The sequence below is a fragment of the Strix aluco genome, chromosome 13, assembly GCF_031877795.1.
Source record: "Strix aluco isolate bStrAlu1 chromosome 13, bStrAlu1.hap1, whole genome shotgun sequence".
Classification (NCBI taxonomy): Eukaryota; Metazoa; Chordata; class Aves; order Strigiformes; family Strigidae; genus Strix; species Strix aluco.
The window spans coordinates 155,505-174,875 of NC_133943.1; the positions used below are offsets into that span (position 1 = coordinate 155,505).

A 19,371-nucleotide genomic window follows, 5' to 3' on the forward strand; every position below is an offset into this window, starting at 1 on the left:
ACATTCAGTGCATTTGTTTTGCACATGGAAAAGGCTTCGGGTGCAGGGGGCATGGGACAAGACCCAAAAACCCCTACGAGTGCTGCTGCTACAGTAATTTACAGACAGCACCACAGACCTGTTTCTAGCTGCTCCTGACTAAGGAAGCCATTAGGAGCAGGCTGCTGCTAGGACTGAACTACCAGTCAGACTGCACAGAAGCATATCATACAAACCAGGTAACTCCAGCGTGCACAGGTTTTCTGTGCTGTTCACAACACATGCTAGGCTTACTGAGAGGAACAGGGCAAAAGTAAACAGCCTCAGCCAAAATACATCAATCGATTTTGTTTAGACTAAGCCTTCATCTTCTGTGCTACATTTGTTTCAAGCCACTTGTAAAGCCTGTCAGACAGAAGCTGAGAGAAGACATAGGAAGACCACAGCGTAACAGACCCAGAAGGTACTTTCTGTACACCAGCATGCTCTCCCACCCAGAAAGCCACTTCCAATATTTCTTCATATAGTGCTCGTTGCCAAATAAATTCTTATAGCTTCTTTTACAGACATGGGCTGTGTATCATTGTTTATTGTGAAAAGTCATCACAATAGAACAAAAATATTCTGTGAATTGCAACGTGGATAACTACTCATTTTTAAGCAAATACACAAGAACCAGAGGTACGAGTTCTGGTGAAGCTGTCATTCTCCATGAGATATTGGGGAATGGTATTTTAAGAACACCAAAGCACTGCTTCGTATTTTTACCTCAGTCACAGACACCTCCATAAGACGAGTTATTGGGTCTTGATGGCTCACAACACCACAAAGCCAGCTATTTTCATCCTCTGGTTGGTAAACCTTAACTCTTTGGCCTTGGACACTGTAAGGACCTGGAAAAGAAGAACTTTTGAGTACATTTTCCGGACAAGCCTTGTGTCATACTAGCCAAGAGTCATAAAATAAAAAAAACTTATGTACGCATAATTAGGGCTGGAAGTGTCATCTTTCAGGTGGAAAGAAATTAAAACGCTAGGACTTCTGTTGCAAATCCTGCATAAGCCAAGCATTCTGTTGTAAAAAGTCAGTAAGCGCTCATTGCTGTAACTCAAAGCTATTGTAAGGACAAAATTAATACAGTTTACAAGTTAAAAAAAAAAAAAAGAACATGAAAGATCAAAATAAACTCAGTCCTTTGACAAAAATCAAGCTAGACAGGGACTCCTTGCTAACTAAACTCTTTTGTTTTCTAACTTACAGATAAGTAGCATTAAAGCATCAGTTTGGTGGACAGTCACAGCACTCTGCCTCAGTCCAGATACATCAAATCTCAGTATAAACTGCATGCAGTTCAGAATAGAAACATTTATTTGTAACTGTGGAAAATTTAATATAATTGCACAAACATCCAACATCTCTAAACCAATCAGTCTTAGTTCTTTGACATGAGTAATGGATCATTTACAGAAAGGTTTCCTCCAACCCTGCCCTCACCCTCCACACCAGCATGCAGAACTTTCCTCCTACCCTAATTCCAGACAAAAAAAAAATCTTTGTTAACATTAGATGATGGAAATACACACGATCCAACAGCCTGTATCTGATACAACAAGAACTATGCGCTTCAGGAGAAGGCTCCAAACTGGGCAACTCTGAAGCTACTTGCTCATGTACGAAATACTGTCCTCATAGCATTTTTATCAATAAATATTTCATTTAACCAAAGGCACCAAATTGCTATTAAGAATTACATCATCCTTCAAGTGTAATACAGTGGCCTACCTCTAGGCCACCTGGCCCACGAACCCAAACTCTGGATAGAGTTTAGCACTAGAGCTAGAAGACCCCAATCTGACAACAAAAACTGCAACCAGGCTTAACCTTAATACACAATCCAGACAACAGTTAAGGTATTAACTCTACGCTGAACAGCCACACCATATTTTTTAACTTCAACAATAAATGTATTAATTATCAAAATGCCAAAATCTGAATCTGACATAACAAAAGAAATTTTTTAAACATCAACAACTACAGTGTGACTTCACTTCTAAATTTCCAGAATTATACAACAGTACCACAGAACATGAGCAAAACTTTAAAGATTCAAAGCCAAAACTTAAAATAAGGCAAGTTGTAAATACATGGACGTTTATCAGTAATATGTTGTCCTACTTTAACTACATCTTCAGCAATCATCCCCAGTAGGTATTTCAGGTTGTATCTCAGCAACTGCTTACCTGTAAAGAACTTGCAAAACAATACAGAAAACTGACCTTCCAAATCAAACAGTAACAGATACTATTACCATTCTCCTTCACAAATCCCAGCATAGTCTAACCATTCCACAGTAAAGTAGCTTTGAGATAGAAAATCCCAGTCTCACCTCTGCTAAATATCTCCTGAAGCTTCTGGTCACTGATCAATGCATTGACAGATTCTCTTAGTGAAGGCTGTTCCTGCAGAATCTGATTTTGACTCTCTGTTCCCATCTGCCAACAACAAACAGTTTTAACATAAAAGTATAGTCTTTTAAGGTAATAGAATCATTAGTTTTTAAGGGACAGCTCTTCTTGGACTGTCTTCAGAGACTGACAAGCCAAAAAAAAAGTAAAATTAAGAAAAACATTGAGGAACATGCCAGGAGGGAAAATAAGACTAGCTATGCAAAAGCTGTTGCAAAACTTCCACTGCAATTATCAGCTACAGGATGCTTGACAGCTAGCTCTGCAACTGCCCAGGACAGAGGAACTAGGACTTTTCAAACGCAGTTGGAGGTTTGTGTAAGCGCCTGGAAAAGCAGGGAAACAAATGCAAATACATGACAGGGCGGTGAAGGAAGGAAGACAAGTATATTTAAGTGGAACAGTAAAAAAAAAAAATTAATCTGACAAGCACAGCATAAAGTTATATTTGCACTTTAACTGAACAAATACCTGAAACAAACGTAATCCACTGGCATCAGACAGGAAACGTAAATGTCTGTCCAGAAGAAACTCCACTGGGACCACAGAGCCCAAACCCAGCTTATCTACTAGAGGAGTGAAGGTCTGTGATGAATAACAAAAAACAAAGGTTATAAAAATGGCTGAGCACACATATAAGCCAACAACAGTTGTTTTCACATGCCATTTAAGTATCACGAAGTATAAAACATTTAATTTCTCAACTTGCACCACCCAGTGCCCGAGTTTTCTTAATCATTATGTCTAAGCCAATAGTTCTTGCAAGTGTGGCATATTACAAGAAGGAATTACAGAAAATTGGCTTTACTTCTTCATTAGAACTCAAAGCAGAACTGAAAACACCTGTTGTGGTATTTGTTTTTTCATAGGTAAGCACCTTCTGATGCTCAGGTTAAAAATAAAAGCTATCCTACATATTCCAGGTATCGCCTCCTTAAAGGAGCATTTTTATTCCCATACAGAAGTCAGGTGTAAGTAAATTATAGGCATATTATTAAAGAGGACCTTTTTTTGCTCGTGTTTTGTGCAAAACTGAAGTTCCTAACAGGTGTACTGTTGATATTCAAGTTGTAGGACAAATCACTACGAATACCTAGCAGACTCAGAATGATAACCTCGTAACGGAACTTGATGATGGAAGAGGAAGTTGTCAACCACTGGAGTCTTTGAAACGTGTTACCCGTCTCATGCTCACACTTACATGGTTTTAACACACAAGTATTCACAACATTTTTCGCTTAACAGCTCTCATCAAGTTTGTTCACACTCCATTCTACCGTACACAACAGAGTATGTTGTGTAAATTACACAATTTATCTTCTCAGTTTATGTAAAACTATTTCCTAAAAGTGAACAGGACTACAAGAATGAGACAAAGAAGGATGAATATACACTCGTAAGTGATAGCTCTCAAAAAGAAACCAGAAACCACCACCACCCCCAAGAAACACCATCCATTTTGTAGTGCTCAGTAGTTGGCTTCCCAGAACTGTCCACATGGCACATGCGTACACCGGGGCTTCGGCCGACTCCAGGGAGGGTCCCACCCTGGAGCAGGCGGCTGCGCGGGAAGGAGCCCCCGCTGCTGTCGGTCAGTGCTGGGAGGACGGGGGTGACCCATGCCAGAGCGGCCTGGGGAGAGCTGCAGCCCGTGGGAAGGGCTCACAGCGGAGAAAGTTCATGGAGGACTGGCTCCCGTGAGAGGGGAGCCACGCTGGGGCAGGGGCAGAACGCGAGGAGCCCCCCTGCCAAGGGGGAAGGGGCAGCGGCCTGCCCACACTCCCCGCTCCCTGCCTGCACCGTCCAGGGGAACGAGGTGCAGAGAGCGGGAGCAGAGCTGAGCCGGGGAAGAAGGGAGCGGTGGGAGGAAGGTGGTTTTAAGATGAGGTAACGCTTCTCACTGTCCTACTCTGTTAGGTGGTGGTGTTGTCGGTGTCTCAATTAAATGTATGTTCTTTTTTTCCCTTCCCCTAATGAGTCTGCCTTTTGCCTGTGACCGTAATGGGTAAGTCATTGCTCCCTGTCCTTAGCTTGATTCCCAAGCCTTTTGCTTTACTTTCTCCTTCCCAGTGCTGGCGGTGAAGGGGGGAATGAGCAGTTGTGTGGTGCTCAGTTTCCCTCTGAGCTCAAACCACAACCAGTGACCAACTTAGGGCACAGCCCACTGTCTTATTCTCTTCCCCAAAGTGCCTTCAGGAACACCTATTAGAACAATGCAGCCACCTTTACCATACAGAGCTCTAGAGTCCACAGTAAGACCAAAAGGTTTATTCTCACAATTCAGAAAAACCTAACACACTCAAAAGTTTTAAAATAGGGAAAAATAATCTTTGAAAAGGTATGTACCACACTTCTTCAGAGACCCACTGGCAAACAGTATCTCCCTTCTGTAAAGTAACAGCTTTCAATTGCTGGGGCAGGAACTGGAAGCACACAGCCTCTCAGATGCTGTTCCAAAGGCACTAGAATTCCCAGTTAACTGATCTCATACTCACCCTTTTAAAAAAACCATCCCCAAGCAATTTGTGGTACCTGCAAAACAGTGCCCTGTATGATATCCAAGCCTTGTGTTTCACAGCAGAGTTGATGCAAACCTCTGAGGCTATGAGAGCTTTTGGCCAAATACTCACCAGTGCCGGCCACTGTGCCAGTGAGACTCGAGTCCCCTGGAGCATAACTGGATCACTTCGAGGTGCCCAGACCAATGATCCTTCCAGCAACAACACTATAACTTCTTCAGCATGGACTTTAACCCAGGCATGTTGCTTCCAGTTACAGCCATCAAATTCCACAAAGATCTGATAAAAAAAAAATTAGAAGGCATTTCATCTCTTTTCAGACACTGAATAGGAAAAAATAGATTCCTACAATCCCTATGGATAAGGAGTCAGACTTCCTTTAGTCAGAAAAATTAGGATAAGTATTGTAATAACGCTGATAGCTATCAAACATTACAAAGGAAACGGGAATCAAATTCACAGCAATTGCTAATCTCTGAAAACTTATTTATCCCCAAACACACATCACTGGCTCCAAATGCTGCGTTTCCCCATATAAAATTAGATGTAAAAATTGTTCATCCCAAAATACAGCTCAATGCAAGCCTCTTTCACATTGGAATTTTTTTGAGAATTTAGACACTTTTACTTGGCATTTCAACAGATGGCCTGTATCAGTATGGCTGACTGACACTCACAGAATTAAATCACCAGGAAAGTTTGTGTTTATGAAATCCACTCTAAATCAGAAGTTTTGAGTTACCTTATACATTATTAAACTCCCTGAACGAAGTGCAAATATTTTGGATGTCATGAGATTATCCAGAAATACCTACTCAGCAGATTTTTCATTACCTTATTTACAAGTGTGACATCATAAACCACCCAATTCTAAATCACTATTCCAAGATATAATGCTCTTTTTGTCTATCACAAAGGACAAATGTTAAAGCCATATAAAATTACATGGCAAGAATGCCAAGAGGAGGAACGCAGGCTACAAGTCTCATTCCACATCCTAACAACTACGGCTATTAAATGTTAAAGCACAGTCGCATTCCAACCTTTAATCTACAGAATTTACATACTACACAAAGATAATCAATTATGTCAGATTAACAGCCAGAAATTCGTAATCAGCTAAGAAACACCTTAAGCTGGACAGTCAAAACACAGTTCTGTAATAATTACAAGATCAGTGGGCATTAACAGAGCACGAACCAAAGACAGACAGCTCTCCGCTTTACCAGTAACCCTTATTAAAAGAGGTATTAGAGATCACTCACACACTCTTCTTCCCCACTCCTCCCCCTAGACTCAGAAGCTCAAACTCCAAGGGGAGAGGGAGAGAACATGAAGCAATTCTCGTGATGAATTCTTGAACTCCATTACTGCTTAAGCTGCCCCGCAGACAAAGAAGACGGAACCTTTCAAGATATCCTTCCTTCAATTCACCAGATGTCAGCAATATAATGGAAACTGGACTGAACACCTTTTCGGTTTCAGTGGGCCTGTACCCTTCTTAACATTATATTTGTGCTACTTAGGCAGTAGTATGTGACAAAGAAAGGACTATCAGGTAAGAATAATCAAATGGAATTATTTGTTTATATGTACACTATTAATGAGGTAATCATCTTGTCATGATTCTCTTATCATAAAGGTTATATGAAAAAAGGTTGTCAAAAAGAACTGGTAGAATAACACTGACTTTGAAAAATATGCCTTTTTGCAAGATATTGAAGAATTGGATGAAAAGGAGGGAAGATTTTATAAGTGAATACACAGGACCTCTCACTAGCACATCCCCTTAAATTAGCTGGCAAGGATCAAGGCAAATTCAAACAAGCAATAAAGTGCAGCTTACCACTCTGTCCCAAATAAATGAGGGTACCCATTAGGTTTATTTTTTATTTATTGCTTCACACAAGACTTAACCAAGTCACCTTACCTTGTGACACACATGAAGTAAGACTATAAGAAAATCTCTTCCAGCCTTAACCTATAAGACCCCTCACATTTCCATGAGTCATTATAAATTGATCAAGTGGAACAGCTGTACTTTTAGCTGCAAATTTAACACATTACTCCCTGGTTTAAAAGAAGAAAAAAGAAAAAAACACTACAAGAAATAACGTGTGATGAACTTCAAGATGGGCGTCTCACGTTTAAGAGGATCACTACACATTCTGACAAACCCTGTGCACCCATCACACGCCACGCTGCAGTGACGCCATCTGCAGCATTCGAGAAGCTGTTTCAGCAGGAGCCCTCTCCATCACCTGCCGAAGGTCTTGGGAGTTGGGGAGCTCCCCACTGACTGGGAGCTCGCCAACTTTACTCCAATTTACAAGAAGGGCACGAGAGAACGTGGGAGACCAAGCGGAAAGCTAAACAAACCCGGTCCTTTGCCAAGCCATAAATCCCTCTGCTTAGCGGGGGATGCAGAACGGCAAAGACAGAGCTTGGTAAAAGAAAGGGAGCGGTGGAGACTCCCCTGAGCTTCTCTGAGGAATGTCTCAAACCCTCACAAGATCAAACAAACTTTATGCTTGAAAAGGAACTGAAGACTGATAAGAGGGGAACATCCCACCCCAGAAGGCGCCAAAGGCTGGATGATCGTCTGAGAAGCATGAAGTCTGCGAAAATCTGTGGTAATCAGGGGAAAGGTAAATGTGGCAGGGAGGTCACCACCGACTCAATTCAAGACGAAAAAACTTGCCCCCCCCACCTGTAAGAAGCATGAGTTCTAATTTACATAGCAAGAGAGACTAATTTAACCCATAGCAGAAGAATGCTGAGCTCTGCCCAGCCACAAAACTTTTGAAAAAGGGGGTCCACACTAAGGGATGAGAATAAAAGGGGGTGACAAATTACATCGGGCGGGACTTCAGGATGTGAGCGCCCCTAGAAACCAAAGACCCCCATTGGCAGGCCCAACGCTGGAACGCAGACCGGTGATCTCTCTCTTTCTCTCCCCACCCCCCATCTCTATCCCTCCTCTCTTTTCCCCCCTCTTCCTTGTTATCATTAAATAACACAAGGCATATCACATCGCTTGCCACAATTTGTTATATACTTAGTCAATTATCATGCACTCAATTAATGCACCATGGGAAATAAATAAATGTTTATGTATGGACTTTGAGACTTGTCTCACCACTGTCCACTCCACTGGGGATTTATGAATCTAAGTCACTTGTCGCCCTCTTCTGAGCGGAAAATGTGACAGGGCAGACCCAGGGAACCACAGACCTGTTAGTCTAACCTCAGTACTGGGAAAAATTACAGAAAATCACACAGGGTGCTACTGAAAGACATTTAAAGGACAATGCGATCGTCGGGCAAAAGCCAACATAGGTTCACAAAAGGAAAGTCCTCTTTATCTAACTTAATCTCCTTCTATGATGAGACCACCCATGCAGTAGATGAAGGGAAGGCAGTAGATGGAGTTTTTCTGGATTTTAGTAAGTCAGATACTATCCCTCACAGCATCCTTCTGGACAAGTTCTCCAGCTGCGAGATAAGCAGGTTCACAGTACGCTGTGTGTAGAACTGGCTGAAGAGCAGAGCTCAAAGGGCTGTAGTGAACAGGGCTACATCTGGCTGGCTATCGGTCACCAGCAGCATTCCTCAGGGCTCAGTGCTAGGGCCACTGCTGTTCGGGGTTTTATCAACCATCTGGATGCAGGAGTTGAGCGCACCATTAGCAAGTTTGCTGAGGATACCAAATAGACAGGTGCTGCTGACTCTCTCAAGGGATAAGAGGCCTTGCAGAGGGATCTAGATAGACTGGAGCATCAGGCAATCATCAGTGACATGAAATGTAGCAAGAACAAATGCCAGATTCCACTCCGAGGACAAAGCAATGCCAGACACAAGTATCAACTGGGAGAGGAGCGGCTGGAGAGCAGCCCTGCAGAAGGGGCCTGGGGGTGCTGGGGGGCAGCAGCTCAGCAGGAGCCAGCAGTGTGTCCTGGCACCAGGGGGGCAAAGCTGCATCAGAGCAGGTTCAGGCTTGACATCAGGGAGCATTTCTTTACTGAGAGGTTGGTCAAACACTGGAACGGGCTCCCTGGAGAGGGGCTCGATGCCCCCAGGCTGTTGGTGTTGAAGAGGCATTTGGGCTGTGCCCTTCCTAACGTGCTTGAACTTTTGGTCAGCCCTGAAGTGGTCAGGCAGTTGGACTAGATGATTGTTGTAGGTCCCTTCCAACTGAAGTATTCTCTTCCATCACTTAACTCAGAAAACAGACTTTATAGTTTTCCCTTCTAAAATCCAAGACCCATGAACGGGGTCAAAAGGAGAGAAAAGACAACATTATCATATTAAGACCATCTCTCTCCCCTGCAAAACAGAGAAGTCATGGCAAATTTGTTCTACACACTTTATATTCAATATTCAGTTTCCTTCCATCTTTGTATGATCCACATAAGCAATGGAGTCCTGCCAAACTTGGACTTACAACCATTAAAAAAGGTGTTACTAGTTCTAAGGCAATACCCAAGAGTATTTTCCTACACACAGATAGGCAGGGCAGCTGTTCTTGACCCACACAACACCACACATGATATTGTCAGTAGATTCCAACATATCACAGCAACAAGAAGGATGAAACCCTCAATATAAACAGCTATGTTCTCAGTTTCTGCTTCCAGAATCTGCAACAGAAATCACTTGGTGTACTGGGTGCAAGAAGCAGAAGCTGACTGGCACAGCACACCAAATATTTGTGCATATATCACTTTGCATTGCGACAGAAAACCACAGCGTATTCATGAACTGATGCTCAGATTCTATGAGAAAACACTAAGGGAATCCTGAAAGAGGTGCCTCAAGCGAGGAAAGCAAGGACAGAAGAGACAGACTTGAGAGTGAATAAACATATTTCCTTTGATATTTGAAGTGCTAAACAGGAATATTCTACCTTTGCTGAAAAACCCAGAAGCCTTATGCGAAGTGGCTGCACTGTAACTGAGCGTTTCCTGGTTTTCTCCCTCATCTTTATTTGAATACTGCGTAGTTCTGCGGCTGTATGCTAAAGCCCTGGCTACACCAGAATCAACTACCCCTCCAACGTACCGATGGCCCTACAATTCACAGGGTCACATCTACCCACAGGATCTTCCGCCACCCTCCTAACTCTGCACACAGCCAGTTCAGACAAGCCATTGGTAAGAACAGCAACGGTGCTCTGTTAGTGCCAGTGCTTTTAAACAGCGGTGCTGATGACGGCAACTAGATACATAATTAGTGCAGGTACGTCTGTATCATTAAAAAACTGACGCTGCTTAGACAAAAACACACCTGCAGGATTTCCCAAGTTCTCCTATGGGGAAAAACACCTCTCCTAAGCAGTATCTGATTACAAAAAATAAAGATTTTCATGTTTTGGTGATTTGGGGTTTTTTAACCTACAAAACCAGGGTTCTCTTCCAACACAAAAAAACCCAGAGTGTGCACACACACCTGTAATTCTCACCCCCCTCTTTTATTCTGCCTCTTCCAATAAAAAGTGACCTTAGAAAGCTGAGCGGTTGTTCTGCTTTATTTGATATACAAAGACAGCCTGAAGCATTTTTTCCAGAAGACGCTCTTGTCCAGCTACTACCCTAACATCCAGACTTAACACACTATAGAGAACTGCAGTCTGGTTCAAATGGAATTTCCCCTAAAGTTTTCCAACATCAGTTCCACTATAAAAGCAGCAACAATAGGAAGACCATAGCATAGATAATACAGATACATTGGCCTTTTCCATCACATGACATACAGGCTCTAAATATAATTTATAATAGAAAAAATACTGTAGCTTATCACACTAGAATTTGCATCTAATGTAGATGCCATCTGTGAAAAACATAAAATCTGTACATTTTAGGGTTTTATATATTATAAAAAACAGAAGATGGCAAAAAATCCAAGCTCAGAAATATCCCTTAAAATGGTCTTAAATTTTACCTAGTTTTGAAAGGAAGGATGGTCCATCAGTTGCTAGAGAGTAGCCAGAGACCCAGGTTCAATTCCCTGCTTCATCAGAGGCTTCCTGAATGACCCTGGTCAAGCCATTTAGTCTCACTGGCTGAGTTTCCCCATCTGTAAATTGGAATAATAGTACTTATGCCCAGAAAGGAGGCATTGGTAGGAATCTGTTGCGACTACCAAGTAAAACTGGGTAACAAGTTGGTCCATGACCTCTTACTCATGATGCAGTAAGAACTACATTGTCAACATGTGGGAGAGGAAAGAAGGGAAGGTAGATACTGAGATTTCAGCTTGGGAGAACACATCCAAGATCTCATGCAGCTAGTACCACCACTAAATGAGATTTTAAAAATTAAACTACAGTAGTTTTCTAGTAGTTTTATAATGCAAAGTATTATTCTGGAATCCATTATGTGAGATAAAGATGCTTAGAAAACTTGTAGCTTCCCATCCAGTAATCATGCTTCAAACTATTTCTTACAAGCAAAAGCAAAAAAAATACAATCTGAAATATATACACACACACACTAGGTGTTTTACTGCAGCTGATTCCCAAAGCCAGGAAAATTAGGGGAAAAATAAGGAGAAAAATCCTCCTCTGCAATAATTTATATCAAGCCAGACAAAAAGTAGATTTTATCACATGACCAAGAAACCAGTTATCAGACAGAACAATTATGCTTAAAGGTTGATACTGATTAAGACACTATATATTTGGTGAAGACACTAAATACATTTCTAAAATTAGAACATACACATCGTTTTTGTATTTCCTTGGCACTTTCCTATGCTTGTAACACATAACGAAAATTAAGCAAGACAATCAAAAATGCTTTTGACAGGATCTAGGGCAGAAATAGTATTAAAATAGCAGGAGCTAGAGAAACCATAACTCTGCTAAAGCCATTACCTTATGGCACAGCAAGCTGCTAATAAATGGCCACAGATATCTGTGTTTCTGTTTTGGAGCTGAAGATGAGCTGGTACCATCCGAGTCAACACTTCACGTGCACAGTAATCTACAGCAGCACTTCGCAATTTCTAATGAAGATCAACATGTCTATCAGTCAATGGGTTCCAGATAACAGCAACTTTTTTTTTGCAAGAGCTTAAGAAAATACCTGCCTTCATGTACTTTAGACTTTTTTAAAAACCCTTCTTTCAACAATTTCAAGAGTTAAGGAGCCAGTTATGAAAAAGGACAAGGAATTAATCTGATTACTAGCCTCAGTGTGGTTCTGGCCAAAAGAGAGGACAGCATCAAAATGAAAACAGAACTATAAAAATGACAGGTCTATCTCAGATCTGATTTGATAAAACTATTATTTTGTTGAATAATCAAACTTTTAGGTTTTTTACTTCTGTAAAATATTAGTGTCACATTGTACTAAATACATACAAGAGTACAAGTTAAACACATGGAAAACGTGACCCCAGTGGATCTCAAACCCTGAAAAGGAGTACTTCACGTGAACTTCAGGCTTTGGCATCAGGTCCAATATTACTTAGTTCTGATGCACTGATGACCCAGCAACACATTACCAATGATAAAGCTGGCAGTCTATTCAAAAATTTCCAAAGGAAACAACGATGACAGTACTGTCCTACCTCACTTTTTCTAGTAGGCTGATGGCATCAGAAAATCATTTGTAGCACTGCCAGTCAGAAAATAGCGGCCTATTTCTTTGTTGTAAGATGTTGGACATACACCCAGAACAAGGCATCGCGTCCTGAGAAACAATGCATCTGGAGTATTCAACAGATGCGAGCGATTCTTTTTTTTAAATAAACAGCTTGTTTTTCAAAATATAGTTTTTATAATCTTCAGTTGCATACAACACAAATAACAATTTTGCCTCACTTTACTATTCACACTTTCCCAGAAAACTTTGCCATATAAAAGTTACTTAAAAACATTCATGGGTAGAAACAGATTAGATAGTCAAAGGCCCTGTCATTCTTTGATTGAAGAAAGATTACCAGGTCTTCCAAGTAGAGAAATACCAGTCTCGCACCTTGAATTTAGGCTTTGGAACACTTTTGTGTAACATTTCACACCAGGGAAAGACAGCCTATTTGCTGAACACAAAAATCAACTATTCCCTGATAAAATGGAAGCATTTGACTGAGGGTCTTCATAGGAATCTGTTCTAGTTCCAAAAGTGAAAGTGTTTGAGAACAGTCACTGAATATTGTAACAGACACCAGGATTCAGCAGAAAGAGAAACCTGAGAAACTGCCTCAGATCAGAGCACAACACAGTCACCAAAATAAGCACAAGGTGCTAAACAAAGGCAGAAACTACCAGTAACAGGACAAGTAACAGTTTTATAAAAAAAAAAAATTAGCTTATAATGGATCATAAGGTGGTATACGTTCAGCTATCTCATGCTGTTTCAAAACAGGACAGACATATATGTAAACAGCTGAATAGTGCACAACACCTGAAGCGATTGCCTCTCTGCTCAGCCTCAGGAAGTTCTCTGCTAAAATACTTATGACCAGTTTGGGTCAGAACAACAGGAGACAGCAGAAGAAAGCAAACAAGAAAGATCAAAGGTCTAGAAAATGCAAACTTTGGAGTGGTCAAATCTTATTCAAAAAAAAGAATACTGAAAAGGGAATTAATAACACGACCTTCATGAAAGGCCTGCCAAAAAAACACTCAACAATCCTATTTGATCTGTCCACTACAGAGATGAGACAATACTGGGATTAAAATTTGCCCAAAAATAATTGGATAATAAAGTTTTATTGAATGCCAGGTTGCAAGAACAGAAGCAATGAAGAGACTACGCAGGGAGACTGTAAAGGCCTTTGTATAGCAGAGATGGAAAGAGGCTACAGAAACATGTCGGGAACAGCACTGGTGGGATTAATGATGGTTTGATGCAACAGGATGGAATGACAACAAAGAGAGATGGATGGGGACAAACGTCATTATTATTCAAAGGTGATCACTTGTACAAATAAGGCTAAAAAAGTGACAGAACACAGTATGACGGAGAATCAAGTCAGCCTTGGACACCTTTCTGGAACACTCTTTATGCAAGCAAGCTGTTGGGGCCAGTACAGAAATAACTAGTTGTATGGCCATTTCACAAACAACCACTGAATCAAATAGCTTCCTAGAATTTAAATCTCTCTTGGCTGGCATTACGACCATTGCTTTTGAAGTCTGAACAATGATCTGACACCACAGTAATATATGGCGAACTCTACAGTAAAATTTAGCTCTTAAAAGTACCCAAATATAGAGTATCTGAAAAATATGAGTTTGTTTACTCTGTTCATTTGACACTACAATGATGATAGTTTCCCTTTCTGGTTTTTGTGTGTTTTTTACTTTACTTTAACAAAGGAGGAAAAAGAAACATTTCGAGATTAGTAAATAACAGAATTATAGGGGGAATTGGGAGCAACTGCAAAACAAGAACACCATAGTTAAATTCTGCAATTATCCTAAAACGCCAGACAGGATCTGGTTTAATAAGCTCTTTAAAAGAAGAATTAAAAAAATCCACCAAAACTCACAAAACATATTTCAGCAAAAATAGCAGAGAAAACCATTCCTGAAAATACTGTTCTTCTAGTACCTCTTTATGTGGCTCAATATTTAGATGAGTTGGGTTAAGTAGGTAGGAAGGAGAGAATGACAAAGTGCCAAAAGAAACAGAATGCACCACAGTGTTCTGTTAGTATCCCATTTCTTTCAGAATTATTGCACTTCCAGCTCGAGCATCACCACTGGCCCTAACGCTGGCCACACACATGGAGGAAAACGTCAAGTGATGGAATATCACAGCTCAGAATCAGTGCTGGGAAAATGCAAGGGAAGAAGTCTGATCTTCAGAAAGGCCCTACCCCATCCTGTACCAAGTTCAGTCATTTTAGATCACCCTGCCACTGCAGCTGGCTGCTACTGGCAGCGTCGCACAGTGCCACACCACCGTCACACACAGTCCATCGTCTCCCCTCCAACAAGTGACCCAGCTGACGCCGCTGTGGTATGTTTAGGGAACACGTGGCCTAGAAACTAAGGACACACAAGGAACTGTTCATTTCCTGCAATCTTCCTCCATGCTGTGTGCTTGTGGGCCCAATGACCCACAAGCATCGTGCACAAGAGACAGGAAGGGCAATTACTTTTTTTTTTTAAAGCAGTAGCTAGCTACTATATTGACTTTGTAACATCAGACCAAACTCTTCCACTGAAGTCTTCATCGTCAAGTTTTTTCTTACCCATTAAGAGCAGGAACACAAAGCACCGGACTACTGCCTCTCCCCCAGGCTGCACTGCTTTTTTCCACTTTATCCAGTAACACTCACAACAACTGTCAAGCAGCTGAACACTTCCAGATACCAGCTGAGTTGGACAGTTTTGACTTCGGCCAAACAAGAAGATGACTGTGCCAGCTATCTCTTGTGGATAACAAATGCTACTCAAGTCAAATTTGGGATCTAACAGTAACCTCACAGCCCCTGGCTGCATGGTCACCGTGAGTCTGTCAAACCAACCGAACTGAAAACTGCCAAGCCATGCACGTTCGACACAGAGCCACTTGATGCAAGCCGTATCTCCAGCCAGTTATGTAACATCCCTCGCACTCTGAAATGAATCCAGTAATTGTGGGGTATTTTTACACCAGGCAGAGCCAAATATGTTAATCACTATGCTTTCCTTTTTAAGAGGAACTTCACTTCAGAAAATGTTTGCATTCCTACAGAAACTTCCTGCCATCGGAGACCTCCTTGCTGCACAGCCCGAGACAGACTGCCTTTTGAAGCAGCACCAGCCCGCTTCGTACACTGAGAACTCATTCACCACCCTCCAGGCCTATCCTTAAGAAGTGACACCTTTTTTCCTTATACTAAAATTAACAGTTCTGAATTTTCTCTGCTATTAGTAACTTGAAATACTTGAGCTACTGGGAAGTACAAGTTCCACAGACTAAATTTGTTCTGGAAATGCATACGTATTTTTGTCAGATATTGTGCTTTTTGTTGTTATGTCTTCTAAAATGCATCTTTACCTGATGTCTGCCTGCATCCCAAAGTATCATAAAACCAACTTCTGTGAAATAATAGCGAGACAATCCATTTTGACTGCTGTTTCTTTCTACAGCTACTTGGACTGTAGAGACGATGATATCTTTGGTTTTGCAAAACAAATCACCCAGAAATCTCTAAGAAGGCTGTTCCTAATCCCAAGTATTCACAACCCAATTATCAGCAAGAAAAGAATGAGGACTCCCAGTTCAGAACTCTGAAGGAAAAGCAACACCTTAAGTTGCAGGTTTGATACCCAGACTTTTTAAGCAATTTAAAATTGGTGCCTGTGTAACTGTCAAGTGGCAAATACACCTGTATTAAAAATGAAAAAGAACGAACCTGATAACTATTAGTCTATTAAGACAATACAGGTGGTTTGCCAAATATTGCAATAGTTTCAGGTGAGGGCTGAGGAGGGGGCTGCAAATAAAAGAATGGCAATAAATGGAAGGAGTTAAAAGTGAAGGTTTTAACTACATAGCTTATATGTGCTATGAAGGACTTTCTCTTACTGCATCTAACCTGACCTTGAGTATCCAAAGCATCAAATGGCACTGCACTGAAAATGAAGAATGCTGGGGTTTACAAAAGCTTAAGGGGAATGGTAAAAGTAAGATGAAAATTATTAGTTTTAAACCAGCAAGTACTAGAACAGTAGAATTATTATTGCAACATTATTAATAATGTCCCTGACAAAGCTAGCATAAAAAGTATCAAATTTCTTTAGACACATTCCTGGCCTCAAGTCTAATGGTACCTTATGCAGATCAGAGAAGAATCTGAGGAGTTTTTGGAAGTTCTTACCATCACAGCCTCTGAAAATTTGCTATTCCAATTGCTAACTGGTTTGCCTCACTCTTTTTCCTTTGCTTTCCAAGTCTGGCATCTTCCTTGAAAAAACATTAGTGATAAAGTAGTAGTACATCGCATTTTTGCTGAGTTTCATAGATTAAATTGGAAGAAGTAAAAAAATTATTTTATTAGGTGATAGGCCACATGACTATAGTTAAAAGAAACTCAGTCTCAAAGAAAAGCTTTAACCTGGAGCTTAATGCCACATTCTCAACAACCTGAAGATAAGAAACCAAAGCTATTCTTCCTAAGTAGAAAATTATGCTATTCATAAGAAGAATGTCTAAGAAACTGTCAGCCTCCCTCCCGAGTCGCCCACCTCAATGTCATTTAGCACACTAAGCAACTCTAACAAATGAAACTCACCTCTGAATACAGTTATTAACGTCAAAATGAACAAGGTGGACATCAACAAAACCATGGTTTTTTTGGAGGAAATTCAGGAAGATGGCAAAAGGTCTGCTAAGCACATAAAAACTGACTATACAAGAAAATCTCCCCGTGTTTCTCTGTGTTTTGCAAACAGAGTGTCACCATCTAGTGCAGGTGAGATACTGAAAAGGGCCTCCCAACAGCAGCACCGGCAACAAGGCAGTCACAGCCGAGCAGCACCAGCTCAGGGAGCACGGCGAGTTCATCGTGTTCACAGGACAGCAGTAAGAGTTTTTCCAACTACAAATAAGCCCGCAATAAGAAGTTTCAGAATAAAACATACTTAGAAACTACAGAAGAAAAATAAATCTGCCACTGATTGAAAAGTTGGATGCCTTGATTAGATAGCATCTACTTAATCTAATTAGATTAGAACATCTAATCAAAAGGAGGTAGCACAAATTATGGGATGCAGAGACACCAGCGGCTTTCACAGGGAAAGCATGAAGCATTGTGCAAGTAACCCGAGTCACGGCACAGTGACCTCAGGACAATAATTATGTGGAGGTAAAACTGAGTTTTGTTTTGGTTCTGCAATCAGCAGCTGAAACTGGAAGCATTAAGACTACTTAGAGAGCACTCACACTATCAAGAGAAGTTACTGTATGAGCAAATGTATTTTATGACCACATTAAAAAGCTATTCAACATCCAAATGCAAACATGATACTCAAACTCTCATTACACTGTGTAAGTCTTCTTGGAAAGACGTTTCTCCAAACATTTCTGTAAGGACATGATGTGGCTACATAGAAATATTTTTGAAGTCACCATCAGCTTGGAAGTTAAAAAAGTGGGAGCTCTGTAAAAACCTCAAGCACATGGTGGCAAAGTCAAAATATGTGCATGGAAAAACCCTAGAAATGTGAACAATCACAGGACAGATCTTGAAGGGAAAAAAGAATGGTCTGTCTAGTTAATAATCAAGGGATTCACTGAAGCGCAGAACAAGACCAGCGAAAAGCAAACAACTACTCAGCACACGGAACTTGCCCGAGGAACATGTATAAACGTACTACATGCAGAAGATTGTTTTCCAACAGAAAAAAATTAATGCCTTGTACCTTAAGAAGTTAAAGCTACAAAACAGATTTCTTGAAGCAGTTGCTTGGTTAAAACATTGCCTTACTTTTTTCATCCCTAGTCTTTAGGAAATGGACTGCCATCAAAGCAGAGATGTAACACAGTCATAACGCAAGATAAACCCCAAATAACTTTGTCATAACCACCTGCATTTCAAGCAGAAGTTGCTCCATATCCACAAGTTCACGTGTTTTCACCTCCTACAAAATCATCAGTCTTCCATTTGAAACCCGACAGAAAAAAGTACGCCAGTATTCCACAGGAATTCCTGCGTTGGGCAGTGCCCTGCAGTCACACCAAGAAGCATAAACAAACAAAAGGAACCTTTCGAACTTCTCGTATCAACCCTGATACCTCCACCGAAAACTGAGAAAACATCTTAGTATGGATATTACAGACACCTGACTTTCTGCAACCATTTGAATGACAAAATGGACTCCCAGCTGCCAACCTGTAGCTCAGAAACTTTATCAGTTAGTGCTGAACAAACGCATGATTCCATCTTTCATGTTTATTTGAAGTGTGACACATACAACCGCCTCAGAGAAAAACACACCAGCAACTGCGTTAAGACAGGGACCTCAATTATGATTATAGGTACTAGTATTCAACTTGCTAAATTTTCCTCTGTTTGCACAGCTCTTGAGTCTACTGCTTTGTGGAGCCATAACTAAAATTTCAGCTGAATGAAGTGACTATATTCACCAAACAGATCGCAAAACATATGGTTTCTACTTCCCCAGCTTATGGCATTCTATTTGGTAAAAAGCAAGCCCCGTACACACCATGTCAACACTGTCCACCCAAGAAGATAAACTGCCAAAGGAAAAATATGTTATGTTTTGACAATGATGGGAAAAAAAACAAGGTCTTGCCAAAGTATATTTTATTTTTCTAGCCTTTTTCCTTGTTTCCGTTGTTACACTTCAACACTACAAAACAATATTCAAGAAGGTCTAAACAAATAATTTTGATGAAATCCCTGAATCTCTTCTGTCTGTAACTGGAACATTCAACTTCTCCAAA

The 19,371-nt window shown here is 40.8% G+C and overlaps 1 protein-coding gene across 5 annotated transcripts in view; it reads right to left on the reverse strand.

The window, feature by feature from the left end:
* The window catches only part of KDM3B (lysine demethylase 3B), a 64,307-nt gene that overhangs the window by 38,973 nt on the left and 5,963 nt on the right, over nt 1-19,371 (reverse strand). For 4 of the 5 annotated variants that reach the window (XR_012624957.1, XM_074838170.1, XM_074838169.1 and 1 more), the window contains exons 2-5: nt 5,075-5,242; nt 2,916-3,029; nt 2,366-2,471; nt 748-872 (exon numbers count right to left, since the gene is read on the reverse strand). Coding sequence is in view for 4 of the 5 variants with exons in the window: in XM_074838170.1 (XP_074694271.1) it covers nt 748-872; nt 2,366-2,471; nt 2,916-3,029; nt 5,075-5,242 (513 nt within the window). In the remaining variant the exon portion in view is untranslated. Of the gene's footprint in view, nt 1-747; nt 873-2,365; nt 2,472-2,915; nt 3,030-5,074; nt 5,243-10,903; nt 11,021-19,371 lie in introns of those variants that run through there. The other variant, XM_074838173.1, reaches the window with a different exon arrangement.